General features: G+C 37.4%; 1 protein-coding gene across 12 annotated transcripts in view; it reads right to left on the reverse strand.

Annotated features, from left to right (window-relative positions):
* LOC121632655 (ankyrin-3-like) overlaps positions 1-18,253 on the reverse strand; it is a 161,747-nt gene extending 143,494 nt beyond the window's left edge. For 5 of the 12 annotated variants that reach the window (XM_041974326.1, XM_041974327.1, XM_041974322.1 and 2 more), the window contains exon 1: positions 17,978-18,230. In XM_041974326.1, coding sequence (XP_041830260.1) covers positions 17,978-18,043 — 66 coding nt within the window. In that variant the 5' untranslated portion in view covers positions 18,044-18,230. Of the gene's footprint in view, positions 1-17,977 lie in introns of all 12 variants that reach the window. The other 7 variants (XM_041974323.1, XM_041974320.1, XM_041974318.1 and 4 more) reach the window with 5 other exon arrangements.
* Positions 18,254-19,943: the final 1,690 nt, after the last annotated feature.

Here is a 19,943-nt window from a genome sequence, read left to right on the forward strand (position 1 = left end):
TAGAAGTTGCAAGTGAAAAGGCAACTACGCATCCCAGATGAAAGGTAATTCATGTGTTAACGCAGCTACTAATTGGATCATCTCATCTGAACTGTGCATTGGATTGGTAGCAACTAGCATCTCTAAACAGGTGGTGAACAGGATAGATATTCACATGGCTGTCTTTTAGCAGAGAAATGCAGGTGTTAGCATCGGAGAGGCTAACAACTAGTTTCTCTATGCAGGTGACAGACTGGATTAGACACTGCCTCAGCTGGGTGTTAGTATGGATAGGCTGGAGATTTGTATGGACAGGCTGGCCATCATACCAAAGCTAAATGAAATTATTTACTATTTCTGTATTAGTATGCCACGCCAACTATATTAACTACTGTGTTAGCTTGCCTTCCATGTAGCAATAGATTGTGAGATGTACTGCTGCCACTTAAAGTTGATTCGGTTGTTAAACAGTCTGTGGCTCCAACCACAAACTAGAAATCACTTGTAAAGAGGTTTCTCTTACAAAAGATATATTCAGCCTTGGCAGAAATGTATTGCTAAACCAAATAAACAGAAGTTATAACATTACATTCTTCCAGGTTGTCCAGAGTATTTTTCTTTATGGCTTCCATCAGATCAGCCAACAAGCATTTCTTTTCCCAACCTAGTAACAAGATTGTATTACAGGCTATATAAATGTCTTAGGTTGAAAAACACTGCAGAAGCCCTACTCATCACTTGTAAAACAACTGTTAAAACACTTCTTATGGATTATTATAAATTAGACTGGATTTGAAAATTGCATTACACTTTCATCTGCTGGCCTTTTGGAGATCAAATCCCAATTTATCTAAGTCACTCCTCTTGTCTTTATGGTGTGTATGTGTTTGAGCAGAGGATAATGCTTGTCTACTTTAATCCATATGGAATGACAACCCTCCCTGACATTAGAAAGGTTAATTAGATATGAACTTTCCATTATAGACACTGATAGCTCATCCTAATCCATGCATTTACACACAGCACGTATATTTTCTGCCTTCTCTTACACACAAATGTACAAACCCACACACACAAAGACCATACTTGAACCCAGCAGGATGCAGCCACTCAGGTCGGGAATCCTGACCTAGCTCTGCTGGGCATGCTCAGTACAGCTATGCAAGCGACCCCAGTGGTGACACCTTGGCAGGCTGTCATGGCAACACATCAAGAAGCAGGCATGTGGCCACTGGCAGAGGATGGAGGAAGGAGGTGATGGGAGGAAAAAATTGAGATGAGAAAAGGGGTGTGAAAGAAAAATAAAGAAGCAACAGCGATGAGAAAAAGACAGACATATGAGGAAAAAGCAGGTCAGAGAGGCGAGAGGGTGATAAAACACAGAAAAAAAAGATCTTATAAAGCCGGATGCTAGGTCTACAGTTGTCAGCCAACATGCATGACTGATCTTCTCCCCATTTGATCTTGTGTGTAAAGATGTGCCAAATAAGTAATTCAGCCCATATCCAAGACTTTAAATATTATCTCCACATAGTCCAATTCTAAAATAAATTTTTAACACACATGTTGTTCCAATAGTACAGGTCCCATTACATTAAAAGTGGTGCTAGGTGGTGCAAACTAAATAAAAAACATCAGCATGAATACAAAGTTTTGTGTTACATTACCAGTTTGTAATTTTCTATGAAACTGTACAGAAAGAGTTTTGTTAGTCTTTGCCAATTTCAATCTTTCAGCACTTTGGGCTTGGAAGGTACTTGGCAAAGTTCAACAGACAATAATAACAATAATAATAATAATAATAGTAATAATATTCTATATTGTTACAACCTTTGTCAGCCACTGTTAAGAAAATATAGATACAAGCATATATAGAGTACACACAAAAGCGCACCCTTTCTCACAAACACCAAGTTAACTAAACCTGCTACATAGTTGAGAAAACATTTACAGAGTTGCACTTCCTGGATCAATAATTCACAAAAATGAAGTAATGTTCAATACAAATGATGCCAATGAGAATAAGTGAAGATAAGCTAGAGTGAGGACTGACCTAAAAAAATAAATAAATAAAAAAAGAGTCTAAAAATAATTTTAGACTAAATGGAACAATCACTAAAATCTGATCATCACCACACAAATAATAGTGATCATGTATATATATATATATATATTGTCATTGTCATAGCCTACTGGTTACATTGGCTGACAGGTTGCTTTGAACCTTTAAGCTGAGAGTTTCTGATAGTTCATGCGACATGTTACAATGAAACTGATTTGCAAGTTTGATAAAAATGTGAATATCACCAACCGAGGATTTAAAAAGTTTAGAAGACAAACACCTCCTGAAGCAAAGCACTCTCTTTTTATTATAAAACTGAACATTGGGAATTTCTGAACATCAGTAACAACACTATAAAAACATTCAACTTATACTACAAAGTCATATTTAGACACAGGCTTTTCTAACTTCATGGTCAGCTCAAAAATATGGCGTTTGCACCTATTTGTGCTTGAACTGTGTAATTAAAGTGATTATTTTATTGCACATGTGTGCTGCTTTTGTGCTGATGCTGGACTGAAAATTGGTGTGTACGTGTTGTGCCTGAGTGGCAGAGACAAATAGACCGAACCAGAAAAAGAGAGCTTGCTTCTTTGATGATGTTCACTAAGTGCTCTGTTTGTTCAGGAGATGTCTGTGTCCTGTGTTCGGCAACCACACTCTTAGCTGTAGACGTGCAACATGACATGATTAATGATAGCATGATTTAAGTGTAAGCATACATGGCTGTCGTTAGTAGCTTACACACACACACGCGCACACACATGCAGACAACGATGACGTGCATCTCAGTGTGTGTGAGGAACAGTCTGGGTATTTCCAGCAGGCGATCCGCCAGTACTCTCAGTGCTCTAGACCAGAAACCCCTCAGCCTTCTGCCTCTCCTCATCTCCCTCCCATCTTTTCTGCACTTGTTCCTCTTCCTCTTTTATTATAGTTCTTCATCTGTATTTATCATGAGAAACTGTTTAGCTTTAGCTACCAGCTGGCGTGTACTGGACCAGAAATCCCTCCTCTTCTTTTTTTCTTAGATAAAACTGGAAAGCTGCAATCACTTTAGAGATTCTTTATCATTTGTTTAATCAGGTTTCCATTAGCTTTTGTCAATAAATTTGTATCAAACAAGGCAAAATTGAGCAGGAAGTCTCAGCCCTGACAACTACCATCTGCTGGGTACAGAAGAAGCCCAGAAATAATGACAGCTGTTCCCACAGGTTTAAGTTGAATTTATGCTTGAATATCAGATCAACACGCGTTGAAGTCTATGCTAGAGTTTTACAATAGCATGTAAAGACCATGATGTAGCTTTATGCAGAAGCTTGCAGTTTTCATCTGGTGTAAGATGTTAAGAAAGTGCAGAATTAGCGAAGGCCCAAAATGTATTTTTTAATTACGTACTTTAAGTTACGTATTGATGATGGCTACCTCATGTATTCTGCTTTTGTTTGGAGCACCAATTATGTGCATCCTTGGAAACTCTACATGTACACAAGATACATTACAGAAGTGGCCAATAGAGGCAATGCAGGAGTGAATGTTACTAGATATCAAACATTAATCTGTATTGCTGTTTTTGTTGCTGTGACTTTAGGGATAAACAGTAACTGGTGTTTATGTCCTGCAAGTCCAAACGTTTCACACAGTCTGAGATTACTGCTGTGTATCTAAGCTGAGTTCTGCAGTGGAAGGTGTAGGAGGAAGGGAATGATCATGTGAACAATTACACCTTCAACGGAGTTGATTGCCTCCATAGATATCAAGGTCAAAAAGTCATGATGTTCTTTGACTTTAAGTACCAAAATGGCTCTAATAGTATTCCATTCAAAAAGCATTAAATTCCTTAGCTAACTCCATAGTTAAATAAATACTAGGAGTCAAAGGTGGTTGTTTTAAGGGCTAAAGAGCCCATGATGGCAACAGCCAAATGTTGGAATCGAGGCCTCAAACCAGAAGTTTACTAATCAATACACAACATCATGGTGACCTCTTTCATCTGTTAAATAGTTTGTGGTATAAATTTAACCGGTTCAAGTAACACATGACAACCGTACAGACATCTTTCCAGTTTTCTGCATGGAAGTAATATCTGTTGATATTAGGTCAACATTGTTTGAAGCAGCGTCAGAGTGACCACACCAACAACTAGTGCTTATACCTTTGCACAGAAAGACAGAAATTCCAACAAAGGTATTGGTCATATATGAAGGTTCAGTAATAGGCTCAGTTCACTCAGTTTAGCAAAGAACCATAAACCTAACATCACTCAGTAAGAAAGAGTAAAATCCTAACAAAAAGAAAGTCTAGCCACACATGGAAGTGTTTCTCTACTGTACAGGAAGTAAAACCATGCATAAACCACCACGCCAACATGTAGAGAAAGCTGAGAGCAAGAGAATGAAAGATAAATATTTAATGGGTAGGAGATGGTGGTGTTTGTGAAAGAAAATGGACAAAAGACGACAAGGAAACCAGGGAAAAGACATAGAGACAAAAAAGAAATTAATAACACTGGCTTTATAAAGATTACAATAAACCATGATGAGGAGGTAGAGTGGAGGACATTGTGGTAAATCTAAGAAATAGAGATGTTTCTCCCTTGATTACATCATCCTTTTCACACTCCTGTTGCCATGGCAACAAAGTCAGATCAGTTTAATCATACTACTGTCTGACAGCTTTACTAAGGCTCAATAAATGCTCCATCCCTGAGCTTCAGGCACATTTTGAAATGTTAAATTTCTCCAATCTTACTCCTGTTGTCATCTGAGCTGAATTAAAGGTGGTGACCTTTCTGACCAAAGTGGCTTCTCATTTTTCACCAAGGCCAGTAAGCCTGTTCTTAAGGTGTACAGAATGATTCCCTTTGTGAATCAGTGAAGCCAATGTAACATCACTTTGCTTTTGATCACATGTACGATACACTGTGTAAATTTAATCTTAATGCACTTATGGCAATCTCACTTCCTGTAGTCAGAAAGTGGCTCTGTGACTATGAATTAAAATTCAAGTAATACTAATTTGTTCAAGCAAGGGAATCATATTAATTATGAAAAAATATGTGGGTGGTGTAAGACGATGCTCTATAGTAATGGCGAAAGGCTGATATACATGAAGCCATTGGTCTTGACATAATGTGTGGAGAGAGGCATGTTTTGATTGAGACTAAAAATGTTTGCTGTAGAAAGACTTTTAATGGTACATAAAAGTGTACTACTGACCGAATACTGACTTATAGCTCTGTTCAGGAACCGGCTGTCATCAAACATCTGAAGTTGTGTGCCGCCAGGATGTTGTATGTGTCAGATGTAAAGTTTGAGTTAGTACCTGCAGTTTGGGGAGCAGCACAAGAGACCACAAGATGTGGTGAACTTGTAAAAGACTTGTTTAACAGGCTCCAAAATATTAGATGGAATTTTAGGCAAAAGTGCACCATCCATTTTCTAAGCTGACTAGAAGCAAAAAAAAGATTGGTGAGTTGCTATATATATTTTCTGTATGCCAGGGAAACATGAGCTGTACTGTCCATATTGTACTTACTGACTGCAACACAGTGTGCTGTATATGTTAACTAAAATTATTACCCTAATTTAAATAACCTTTTATATCCAATATCTTCCAAAATCATTTAAAAGCGACTGTGTTATCTTATGACAGGTCGAGAGCTGTACACTACAGCTAAAAGAAATTTAATTTAAGTTGAACTACTGTAGTGCTCTGCTGGTGTAGGTATTCATCAGTGATCTATAGCTGACACTTTGCAAGCTTTTCTGCAAACCAATGCTACTTCTGGGACTGCAGCTGCTTAGTCAGTCACTCTGACATTAAGCTAATTCACCAGCTATATGGTGTTTGTGCACACTTTAAATTAATGATGCTAGAGGAATCTAATGTAATACTAGAGAAAGTTTCCTACCAGCAATACCTGAAGGGATTTATTATGTTTCTACTTGGTTCATCAACTCCACAGTCCAGATTAAAACTAAAGTTGAGTATTTGTTTTAATATAGCATGACAGGAGTCTTGAAAATAAGATATAAACATTATTTTTTTAATAGTTTAACCATAAACAGTTCTTTCCTTTTCACCTATTCTAATGACATAAAAGAAAGTCTTAGTACTTAGAGTGAACTTTATTGGCAATCTTACTTAAAAAGTCAAATAACTAATAAAAAATAATGCAAATGCAACCCCTACAGTTGTATGAGATGTTAAATAAAAAAAAAGAGAGATAAGTCAAACTTAGAAAGACAAGTAGCCAGAACTGGTGAAACCTTAGGTTATGATAGAAATAACTAGTGTGCCTCAATGCCATTCATAACAACGTAGGAAATCTTTTGTTCAAGCAGTTAGCTTTTATGGGGATTATTTTAGTTACAGGATTTTTTTAAAATACGGATCATGGCTAGAACTGCAACTTTTTTCTGGTTTTCTTTGTTTTGTTGACTGTGTTACATCTACAATGAATATAAGACCTGTAAAATCACAAATGGATTTTGTACAGATATACCTTCTTGACTGGGATTAGAAGTTGATTAAAGTACAAACTTGGAAATACAAAAAAAAAAAAAAAAAAAATCTGCAATCCTGGGTCTCAGTCAACTGCTGATCAAGGCAAGCACAGCAATCTATGTTTGTAATGAATCAAGTCTTAACCAAGAAGCATCACTAAGTCATTTCATTTGTCTCCCTTTCACCTCATCATATCCAAAATAACTCCTCTTTGTCACTTTATGTTTGCATGAGCATGAGTGAGATGTGAACTGGAAACAGAGACCCATACACTGAACCTGCCATGCTAACAGAGCCAGGCTTCATCCGGTCCCTGTGAAGTAATAGAAATAAAGCCAAGCACAGCATTCTGCTCCGCGGCTGCCTCAGCAAAAACACAATATGTTGGCTCCAAAGGACCACACTGGCAGGAACTCTCACCGCAAAGAATATCATCAGCTTCATTATACTGTATGCTGCGTATTTGGCGAGGGTATCTAAAGACACTTAACAAGGGATGTGCGGTATATTGCTGCATGATGAATAGTGTTTCAGTTTACTGTGCATTTATGCTGAGTACTAGAATCTGCTGCTGTTTCATAGCTGCTTTAGTGGACAATTCACCACACAAAAACTTTTCTTATAAGCGTTGCATCCAAAAAAAAAACAAAAAAAAAACTGTTAAATTCATCTGTCAAGCTTTTTTCACCACTTCTATATGTACAAAGGAAATTAGCACCACTTTTTGTAGTTGTTAAAGAAGCACTACAAAACTTTTGCAGATTTTCACTCCTAATCGCCATCTAATTTGGCATCCATCTTGCATCCGATCCTGTACTGTCAGCTCTCTTCGTTCAGTAAAAGTGTGTGTGGTGCTAGTGTGTGGCGTAAAGCAAAACTCAGGTGCAACGTCAAGAGACGTACCAGAAGAAAAAGTTGTATAGTGAGATTTCTAAGCCACGGAACACTGCTGGGCAGCGACGGCTCATAAAATGCACCTAATAAACAACAAACAACTTAAACAACTCCGGAATGCAGAGTTTTAAGATCAGAAAGTTACTTTACTACATCTTTAATATAACACAAGTCATATGCAATAGTATTTATTAGTCCACAGTGCAGGATACAGTGACATCTAGTGGCAATAATTGCAAACTACAACCAACTGAACGCCCTCCACCTTATTTTACAGCTACTGAGGTGTCATCCTCTCATTCTCTAATTATGAATGGCTCTCTTCAGAAAGTTCTCCTTCTGAAATTTTAACAAGAATAATAAAGCTAATGCACTATACATTATATACCAAAATAGTCACAGGAATATGATATTACTAAACTGATAAAAAACAAAAATCAAAACCTGACGTATAAGCAATTTCCATGAGAAAATTCTGCACCAGATAATTTAAAAGTCAGTGGATTTTTGCCAGCCTCACAGTTCTGAAAGGAAAATTTGTTCTAATAATCATTCATAAGACAAGATAAGTTTCCCAGATGAACGCAATGCCTTCTCACTTTTATTTACCTCAGTGATTCATATGATGCCGAGGGTGTGACATGAGGATAATGTTGCTGGCTTTCTGAGCTAGCCAGCAGAATTTTGGAATGGGCATTTCATCAGTTTATGTTTCACTTCCTGCTTCAAAAAAGAGCCTGCAACATAGCACCCATGCTACAACCTGGCCAAGCTCTATCAGACGCTAGTAATACTGTTTGAGGACTTATCAAATATCCCCGTCTGTCCCAACAGGAATGGTGAACTGTACGGGATGGCAGCCAGCTACGTGCTCACAAAATGCAGTGCAACAGGCATTCCAACTGGGATTACACTCTGGTATAGAGTAACCTGTCTGACTCCACCCAGCAGCACCCTATGAAAGAAGAGGATATTGAGCCCACAGTGGAAACACCCAGTTGCCTTGTGTGTGGCAAATGGTTAAGCTGCAGGCATGCTATACACATTTTATTTTACTGATGCACATGCTTTTCTGCTGCAGGGGTGTGCCAACACTTCAGTCCAATCATCAGGAATCTAGACATACAGAAATGAAGATGAGGGGAAGTGTTGTCTGTCTAAGAGGCCATCAGCCAACTAAAGACTTACTGAACATGTCAGCAGCTATCAGTGTAAGATGTTTTGCAGGTATTTGGTCATGAACCAAAGCAGAGCCCTCTGGAGGGACAAACTAATAAACATATTACAACATATTAGGTTTTTGATCCGATGGAGCTGCTAAAACTCAAAAATTTTTTAAAAAGTAATGCTAGATTGTTAATGTAACATGTAAAGTAAACAGACTGCAGTGATTTGCAAATCGTATATAAAAAAACACCTATACAGCATTAATGGTGTTTTTCTAGAAGTGATACCAGATCCTTGGGCACAAATTCGCCCCATACCATCAGAGATACAAACCTTTCAAGTGATCACTGATAACAAGCCAGATAATCCCTCTCCTTTCTACTCTGGAAGATGCAGTGATTTCAACAAAGAATTTCAAATTCAGATTCATCTGACCACAATAAAAGTTTCCACTTTGCTTTAGTCCATTTTAAATAAGCTTTGGCTCAGAGAAAATGGCAGCGTTTCTAGATTATTTTTACATACGGCTTCTTTTTTGCATAATAAATCTTTAATATGGATGACACAGTGAACTGTGATCACAGGCAATGATTTCTGGAAGTGTTCCTGAAGAAATACAGTGAAAAAAATCCTGCATAGGTTATAATGCAGGGATGCTTGAGGGCATTCAATACTGATTTTAAGACATACTTTATCACGCACACAGATGTCTCCACATTTTTTCACTCTGTTGTTTTGTGATATTGATTCTGTAGAAGATAGGATAAAGTTTTTGATATTTTACACTGGGGATTATTAATCTGAAACTGCTCCATAATTTATAGATGATTATTTGAATGCTGAACCTCTGCCCATCTTTACTTTTGGAGATCTGTTTCTTTAAGGTGCTCTTTTCATATCCAATCATTTCAATATGTTTTTATTTAAATTTTGCATTACATTGGAAGTTTTCTGGAATTGTGACTGCATTTACTTTGCTCACAATGATTTATAGGTCAGACAAAATTTATATTAAATGGTTTGTAAAACAACTAAATATGAAAACTTGCCATCATAAGAATCCACTGAAGTCTAAACTTAGTAATGTTGTCTAAGTTTGGTTGATTATGTCTCAACTTTAGTATCAGTGGGTGACAAGTGAATAACAAAAAGAGAATATTGCTGGGGATTTTGAGACTTTTGTTTTGGGACACGCCCACATATTTAGCTGTGTTGCCCAGTCCACCACAGCATGATCCTTGCAAGTTATGTAAACATGACTAATCAAGCTTTCCAAAAATATATAGTCCAACACTAACTGATATCATCAAAAGGAGAAATAATCAACCTAAAACACAAGGTTGTACACAAATCCTTGATTTGTGCCAAGTGTACATGAACTGTGTCTGTGTTCCTCAAACTCCACCTACAAAGCCTTGAAACCAGAGAAAGTACTCTTAAGATTTATTACAATATTGCTATAAAATTAATATAAAAAAAGAGACTTCTCCAGGATGATTAATGTTTTTCCTTTTTTATGATAAACCAAACATGCCAGTTGATCTGAAATGTTTAAATAGAATTTCAGATAGCTGTCTGTGTTTCTGACTCTTCATTTGGAATAAATTAGATTACCAGTGTGCTGGAGCTAACACTTCATGCTTATTGGAAGCATTGACAATATTGACATTGGAGAGGGTGTGGGATGAAAATGACTGGACGTGGGCAGTCATGTTACATAAGCAAAAGTCCACTTTCCTGACTAAAGCAGCATAAAAACACTGATAAAGCATGCGTACATGTGCTGCTCATCTGCCTCACAGAAGGGCTACACAGCAGGGCTGCAAAGTATATATAGTTTAAGCATCAATATATGGCAATAGGCCCATCTTTCATACACTAGTCCTCACCCAGACTTTGTGCAGATCTGCGGCTTAATTTCTTTCTTGTTTGAAAGAATGCTGAGATCCACCTTTCAATGGTACTGCTCTTCTTACTTTTCGTTTCCACGTATGTGCATTTAGTTCATTTTTCCAACTGAAATATGGTCCACTCCCCTTGTGTGTGTGAAAAGTTGCTTCTCAACTGGGATAATAAGTTTGTGGTTATTTGTGAACCACGAGGTTACAGTGGGTTAAGGCTGGGCTCACCCAAATGCCAGACCAAATAATCGGTTAGCATAAGAAAGTAAAGTAGGAATATAACAACAGTAAAAAAATACTTGGGCAAGAGTGGGCCTGGAGTTGACGGCCAGCGTGATGGACCGTTAACCCCCAATCCAGATAAACTGGATGTAGAATTTAGCCACTGCAGCTGCCAAAATTAATACAAAACCAACCAAGTACCCCCTTCCACCCCTGGCTCATCCACAAATGAAGATGGCAGATTGACTACATACAGGATAAAAGTTTGCAGATAATCAACACAAATCACCATTTTGCTTCTGCAACTACTTCCAAAGAGTGAAGTTCTTTCTACTTGGCTCTGGTTAAACTGATGAAAACATGGTATGGGTTCCTAGAAATCACCCAAGCTGGAGACAGAGCAGCATCTCTTTGAAAGCACTAATGGAGAAACACTAATGCAAGTCGACTGGTCAATTTTCTGAAGGATATTAAAAAATAACATAATAAAACCCATACACACTTATCACGCTATGCAGCCAAGCATATTTTTTATACCTGTTGGCCAAGTACCATGGTAATTTCTAACTGGGATCTGTTCAATTTCACTATCAAACTAGTAGCTTGTTAGCTTGTTCACTACTTTGTTTATCCATCTCACTGACAAACAATATTGCCTCTTTATGAAATTCACCGCAAATGGTAAAAATTTCCACATATAAAAAAAGCAAGAATATTGTTTTAGAGATTTGCTGGAAATGATGGAGAATCCCATAGGAATGAATAAACTTCCAATGGACTTAAAACTGAACCCATACACATAACATATTTGATTAGAGTTTTATTCTAATTATTAGTACACAATTTTACTTTGAAGCTGTTAAAATAACACTTTTATCCATATCTTTTAATGCAAATAAGAAAAAAAACTTAGAATAGACTGATGGGATTACATAGCACTTGGCATCTCCACTTCGACACTTGGTTGAGGCATTTCTTCCCGTCTCCTCCTTCAGCTCAACCAGACAGGCTTTGGGATGTCTGGTATAAAAAAATGTGAAATGAATGAACCCTGTGTATGCATGCAAACACAGCCAGGCCAAATACAATGTATGGCAGAACATATCAGCTTTGTTTTATCCTTCAATCCTCGAGTTCACCCAGTTCAGTGGGAGAAACGTAACTGAGTGCATGTTTACATGCGCTGTAGTACCCAATTTATCGCTCAGGCTTCCACCTTTAAAGCTACTTGAAATGTAATAAGAAGCTGCTGTCTTTGTATCTGATGAGTAACTTCCACAGCTCCAAAGTGCTTCTCTCACTTCCTCCCGTCTCCCAGCAGGTCTCTGGTTGTCATAGTTACATCCATTAACACACCTGCTAAGCTCTTGGATCCCCTGTGACTCACTCTGTCTCCTTTCCTCTCTGCCATTACTGTGACAGTCGCCGTCTCATACCTCAAAACAAAACCTCTGGCATGCGTTGCAGCTACAGCAGACAGACAGGGTCAATCTCAGCAATTCAATAAGTGGTATCAAAGTTGTTGGTTTTATTAAATAAGCTAAATAACAGTCATTTACTAGGAATTGCTTTTTTAATTAATTTTCTTTCGCCTATGAACAGCTATACATGTTTACAGCAAAATTCCCACTTTTGAGCTTAATTTAAATAAGACAAATTCAGATTTTGTTCACATGAGTTACACACAGGAAATCTCTGATCAGATTTCCTATTTTATAGCACAATCTATTGAACGATTCATGCCAACACTGTGTCCCAACAAAACAATGGTGCACATGTAATATCAGTATTATCCCACTGAGTTTATTCCTTCAGTCCAAGTGTCCATTTTCTGCAGCCTTCGTGTTTTGTGGTAAAGTCACTATTGACATATCTTATAACACAAACAAGCAACTAGATCTATGATAATGAGCCATAAATAGAATTGTCTGTGACATTGCAATTATTATTATGTGTAAATGTCCTCATAATGCAATTTATACTGGTGTATTATAGAACAGGGATCCCCAACTCCGGTCCTCGGGGCCCACTGTCCTGCAGAATTTCAATGTTTCCCTGCTTCAACACATCTGACTCAAATTAATGGCTCAATAGTTGACTTGAATCAAGTGCATTGCAGCAGGGAAACATCTAATACCTGCAGGATAGTGGGCTTTAAGGACCAGGGTTGGAGATCATGTCACAATTTTCCTGCTTGTGTTTTTTTTTTTTTTTTTTTTTTTTTTCCTAAGCTTTAGGTGAGGTGGAGCAGGTTCAAGGAAGCTTTGGGTGGAGTCCAGTCTGCTCCTGCTCCCACAGATGTTTTCCATCTGCCCTCAACAAAATTTCCTTTATGAGGCCTGCAGGAGCAACCAGACATCACCAGATTGTCTCACTGTTTCTTTGGTACATCAGGCTCCCATCAGTGTTCCCATCGACTACGTCTCAACTTCAAGACCTCCTCCACCTGCCATTCTTTCCTTCAACCCTCCTCAACCTGCCTGCCTGCCCCACTACCTGCTCAGGAACCACAGCAGTTACCTCCCCTCTTCCATTCAGGAATTCCACCCAGATACAGTAAGCCACCCATTTGGAGACTGGATTGTTGGATGTTTTGCTTCACTGGAACAATCACTAACAATTCCCCTCTCCTCCCAGAGATCCGAATACCTGGACCCCTTGTTCTGACATTCCTATCCCTCATGAACAATAAACTTGGTCTGTCTTTTCAGTTCTCGTGTCTGCTATTGAGTCCTTTACTTCCATTATTCTGACGGCTAGCTTCTAGCTGTGACATTTCACTGCTCTAGAAGAAAAAATTTCATCATTTTTTACTCCATTTACAAACTACAGATTAAGATAAGTCTGAAACAGTTGCTTATATGGAAGTGTTTCATTTAGAGTAGTGTCTTAATCTAAACATAACCATTGGGACACATGACAGAAAACACACTCAGTGATCATATTATTTCCTCATGGTGGATTGTTTATCAGTTACTTCAAGTATTGGATGAAGAGAAAAGCAGCAACTGTTGTTTCTATGAATGCATGTTGAATGCATGACCTGTTGCTCATATGTGAACTGTACTGTATATGTTGCCAGTGATTTTCATATTTATTTTCCATAAAGCTAAGAAAAATAGTAAATTAAAAATCAAAACACCTCCAGCTAGCCCATGTTTTTTTCTGTAAACAGCTACCAGATGTTTAACAAAGATACAAATGTCATGTGACCCACAAAGCCATAACATCCACATTAATTGTGAACATCTCAGATTGGAATAAACCAAACACTACATTTTATAACTATTTGGCTGAGACAACCATAAGATGTCAAATGCACTACTTTTGAGTTTCTCCCACTAAAATAGAACAGAACTGCTCTTGCTAAATATTTTCACTGCTCACATAATTCTCACCTTTGACACAACCACATGTAAGCGTTCACTTTTTCCCTTTAGTGTGTGAAAGCTTTAGGAACTTCCTGAATTACTCATACTCATCCTGCAGGTTGTCATCTGCAGTTTGACTCCAGTTCATCACTACAGTTATGCCGTGTCCCTGGCAACAGGTGGAAGAGTGGAGGCAACACTTATTTCATCAAAGCAAAAATATGCTCTCCATGTCTTCCTAAACTCACTTCTTATTCCTTTAATAACCTTCCTCCTCTAGTTTCTTCCTCTTCACTCTGCCTACCCATCGCTTCAGCTGCCCTGACTTCTTACCTAAAATAGTCATCCATTGTTACTGACTTCATTCTACACTCCTCTTTTTATCTTCTTTTTTTGCTGTCTCTCCCTTTCCCTCCCATCACTCCGACTGTCTCCTTTTCACAGTATCACAGTGACACAACAGTCATCTCTCATCAGCCTCGATGCCATCTAACAACAGAATCATGAGCTTTTCATTCCATCTCCTGTCTCTGTTTCGTCTTTATCATTACACTCGTGCCCTTTTCTCTCTTTTTACCAACCTTCCTACTCTATGGTATCTTCTCTGGCACTTTCTATTCCTTTTCCTTTTAACTTCAGCTTCCCATTTCTTGCTTTCCACCTTTTTTGACTCCTCCTTAATTTTTCTGGTGCACCCCCTCCAGCTTCTTTTCATTTTGTCTATTCTGCTTACTTGCATTCTTCAAGTACAAAAACAACCATTAATCACATCCCTTGTGCAAAAGTTCATCATGTGCAAATGTAATGTTCAAAGTTCTATTCCTTCCAAAGGACATAGTGTTAATGTTAAAATACACAGTTAATCCTTTATGCTAAGGACTGCCTTCCATATATACTGGAAGGGTAAAAGACACCTGTTACATAGCATTAATAAAGAGTCTAGTGTAATTTTGTGAGGATGACCAAGAACAGCTGACCTAACATAAGGCTGGATCTTGTAGAATGGTGGTGCTTAGCCAGCACTCTTATCACAGCAAAAGGCTCTAAAATCCTCCTTAATTTACTTCTCAATACAAATAAGTACAACTGGGACAGTGCTAATTGAACACTGTAGTGATTCACACTTTTTTTTTTATTTGATTGATTTAAATATAGCTTTAAGAACTAAAACCTGCCTAGCCCTTAAAGTTAAGAGTATAATGGAGCAGCAAACTAGGCTCAGATTTAGTCTATTACTGTTATAAGCAATGTGTGACTTGTGCTTTTTTTTTTTTTTTAACATTGTAGGTACCAGATTCGCTTATGATCCTCTAAGATTAGCTCACACATGTAGGCGAGTGTACTGTGTATTAACACCAAAAAATAGCATTTAAATGAGTAATATTCAGCTTGTATAAAGGAAGAGATGTGTATGCTTGTATGGAAATACATGTACAAATGCAATGCTAAAACCAAGATGTGCAATCAGGAACAGTACAACAACAAATACTATGTACAACTCACCAATGGGCTGCAGTCAGGAAAATATGCTGAAAAACTGTAGCAAATCTTTGCATTGCATTGTGGTGGTGGTATGTTAGTTAGCAGGTTATATGCTACAGCTACTCTGAAGATGGAAAAGCATTTTTAATGAATCAGTCATTTTAAGACTTATTAAAGTGCAATTTATAGCAGTACTGTTTAATTAATTATTGGGGTTTTGGCTTTGTACACCTAATAATACATAGAGTGTGGACATTTCCGCAATCAGGAGCCATAAAACAGTAAAACAATATTTGCAGTCTCCAAGATACAAGGTGTAATTTCTGATAAAATTAGGTACACATTGGTTCAGGTTAGCAAAGGTTATTAGCTATATCTCAGCACACAAAACCTTCAATGTCAAACGCTAAAGGTTTGAAGACCGAGACAAGACATAACTTGACACAAATGGTTCAAAGGATAAATGTTTTTTGTAAGAAATTGTAAAATAAACTGTGTACAGTCAATGTCATGTTTGCAACTGGCCTAAGTTACTTAGCTAATGTTAATTAGCAACTTTGCTAATTGATCATATTTTGCATGTAAGTGGTTAGCTTACTAACCATGAAAGAGCACTGCTTAATCAGTTTATGAAAAGTTTTAGACAACAGCATAAAGGTCTGTCATAATATCTGGACAATGTATGAAAAATACAATAACAATATTGTTGTCATTTTAGAAATCTTTACTGTAATACGCTAATTAATACATTATCTGACTGGTGGTTCCAGTCAAAGTTTGAACGATGAAAGCAATAAGTGCAATAAGGGAATTTTAATTAATGGTTGTGAAATTGGCTATTCGGGTATTTTTGTTTGAATGTCGGTCATGTTCTTAAGAAAACAAATATGTAATCACATAGGTCAATATGAAGGTATAAGTTAATATAGGTCTCAACAGTTAAGTGTAACTTTATGTATTTTACAGTGCATATTGTTGAACATACAATGTCTTGCCACAAATATGCCAGATTTATTTCCATCCACAGTCCCAGAAACCATTTTAAAAAGGCCCATGACATGGTTATCCATGTTCTAAGATGAATATGAATATATTACCTATGTGTATTTTTATACAGAAGGAGCTTGATTTATCCAGGAGTTGTATTTTTTATTCTATTTTCTTTCCAGCAATCTTTCCATTATCAGATCACCGTTTCAGATTTCCTTGTATGGTCAAATTCTCAAGGCACTGTACCACATCATTTTAAAAGCTAAAGTTGAGGAGTGAATGATTAACCAAACTTCTCAGGGCAGGTCACTTTTGTTTTCCAAGATGTCTCAAAGATCTCTCAAGAAAATGTATTTGATTACTTAATTTGGGCAGTTGATATTTTTCTTAACTGTGACCACATTTTTAAATTCTTTTTCTTGTTGGGGTGTGTTTTGAAAGCATAAACTAAAAGGTCTACACACACACACACACACACACACACACACACACACACACACACACACACACTGAGCCAGACAGCTTATGTGGACCTAAAAATTGGCTAAGCAAAGGAAAACCACTTTTAATCTCTTAAGTGGCAGTGAGATGGCATTTTCAGCATTATTATGAACTTAAATCAATGCAACATTGGCTCATGTTTTTGTTGAAATGAAACAAAAGATACAACATTTTCCCATCAAGAGAAATGAGGACTATGTGCTGCAATATTCTGCCATATTGTGATCCTAGTCCTTCACCTCTTTTTTCACTTTTACTTCTTTTTATTTCGCTCTTCAGCTTTAAATTTCTCCTCTCTATTCCAGCTCCCACTCCTCTGTACCCTTTTCCTGCTCAGTCATATTTTACCTTTTGTCTCAAGTCTCTTGAGTATCCCTCTTCTCATTTTTCATTTTCCTTCTATGTCTTTGGTCTTATCTCTGAGCATAATATGAAATTAACAGGTGCTTAATGGCTACAGTCATATTTTATAGTAATTTTAGGAGACAGGGTTGCTTAGTAAAAACATGTTAAAATGTGTTTTTCCTTTTTATGAGATTATAACATTAAGATAAAAGCATTATAATAAGAATGATTCAATTAAACCTTTTTCAGATGACGCAAATCTTCATCACCATCAAATTGCTTAACAAAAGCTCACAGCAACAACTAAAATGCTTTCATCCAACAAAATCCACGATTGTGGGTCTTTCAAAGACCATAAAACATAAAAGTAACTAATTACAATGATCAAATAACCATCCACTTATCAAATAAACCATTAAATTTTGTCTAAAAAAAAACAAAGCAAGCAATGCCACAGCAATTTTTTTCTTCCAGTCTAAGAATGAATTTTGTGTTTCAGCCCAAGCAGTCACACCATGTTGTTTACGAACCCAAGTAAAGCTCAGGCTTTTTACCTTCTTTCCTTTCTTCTTGCGATGAGCCGACTTCCCTGTAGATTTCTCTTTAGTCTCCTCACTCATTGCAGCAGCTGTCAGAATATGTGTGTCCCAAACAGCTGTGTATGAGTCCTGAAAAAAGGCTTTTTAATCCAGCATGGATGAGTGGAGAAGAGTGAAGTGGCAGTCACTCTCAAAGCGCAGCGCGACCAACTCGCTCAGCTGCTCACACTCACTTTCACACACACACACAAGCATGCACACAAACACACTGACCACACTCTGTCCGTGAGGTGAGGAGCCAAAGAGAAAGCGGCTGAAGCGATGGAGAGACGCACATTCTGGCTCTCTTTGTCTCTGTGCCTCGCTTTCTCTTCCAATTACACTTCACTTCTACCTGTATGTGCCTGTGGTTGCTTCCCACACGCTCCACAAGTGAGATCACAGCAGCAACAAGCTACTGTACGGGGGCTAGAGTATTAATAGCAATCAATGCCAGCTCATTTGCAGTTGTTTGTGTGTGTCTTTCTGTGCAGTAGGTGATAAAACAATCAACAAGTTCAAAATTACAAAAGAAGAAAACAAAAAATACGCTGATAAAAGATAAATAATTTTGACCTTTTATTGGTGTTTTGGTAGTTAAATCATTTTAATTTATACACAGTTGTTAATAATGATTTTTTATTCATATTTTAATCATAAAAACATGCTTTAAGTTGAGCCACAGCTTAAAGATTAATAATTTTCTTAACCAAAACCCATCATTTTTCATGTGCCTTTTGAGACACAGCTCTCTAATAAAAAATAAGTAGGTTGCATCAAACAAAAAATAGTTCTCTGAGCTGTCTTAAAAGCAAGAGTTAAACATAGCCTCACTTGATCAGTATCAATACAGTCTACAACTCCACCTACTGGTGCTGAGGGATTTTATGAAAGTCGGTACTTGAGTATCAAATTTATGCAAAACTTTGAAAATTGGTTTGTTTTTATACTGAAACTGACTGGATCGATGACGGCATGTGACAGATGAATATGAATGACATGAATAAAGACTATGCAAGAGTTGTGTAATATGTAGATAGTTTGCAACAGAGACAATTTCAAGAGTCAGACAGTAAGCTCTACAGGTAGAGAGAAGTTCCCTTATGATCCAGCAGAGGGCACCCTAGTGTCAGCTTGATCTAATGCATGCCTTTGGAACTACGTTGTGATGAAAATGGAGAAAACTTAGAAACAAAATGTTCTTAAAGGGAAAATCATGAAACCAAATATTCTGGGAAGCAGCGTAATCACTGGAATGTACTTATTATTCAACCCTAGCAAGTAACAGGCCACCGAAAGTTAGCATGTGAACAGTGTAACTGAGGAATCAAAAGAAAGAAGCTTTTAACTTATGTTACCTTTACACAGCGAAAAAAATTTCTGGGCAGGGGAAGAGCCCAGGTTACTTAAGCTCTTACTGGATTCTAGAAATACTCGCACCATCTCATTAAAGTCCATTCAGTATCCAAAATGAAAAGATATTTCATCTCCTTGCATTTGTGATGTTGCTCTTTCTGTCATAATTAAAGGTTTATGAATATAGGTGAGAATAAGCACTAAACATTCAGCTAGCTGGTTTATTGGTTTCAGCTAATGGTGAGTTTGACTTTCACCAATAACAAAATGAAGCTAGTGACAGATTTTAGGATGGTAGAAACATACAGGATGGCCGGGCTAACACATAAATAGATCCTTTGATCCCAAATTTATTTTATTTTTTTTAATTTGTGAAGAAAGAACAAAAAAACAACAGAGTGAATACAACTGCTTTTGTCCAAGCGGGAAGTATTTTCATCACTCTCATCGAAGCTTCATCAGCCCTTTCCTTATCAATACTTGACAAAGAGGAAAACCACATGGTGATGGATCATTGGATTATTGCCCTATGCATGCATGAGCATGCATGTGTTGTGAGTGGATTATGCCAGTGTGATTTAGTTTG

This window comes from Melanotaenia boesemani, chromosome 21 (genome assembly GCF_017639745.1).
Source record: "Melanotaenia boesemani isolate fMelBoe1 chromosome 21, fMelBoe1.pri, whole genome shotgun sequence".
NCBI lineage: Eukaryota > Metazoa > Chordata > Actinopteri > Atheriniformes > Melanotaeniidae > Melanotaenia > Melanotaenia boesemani.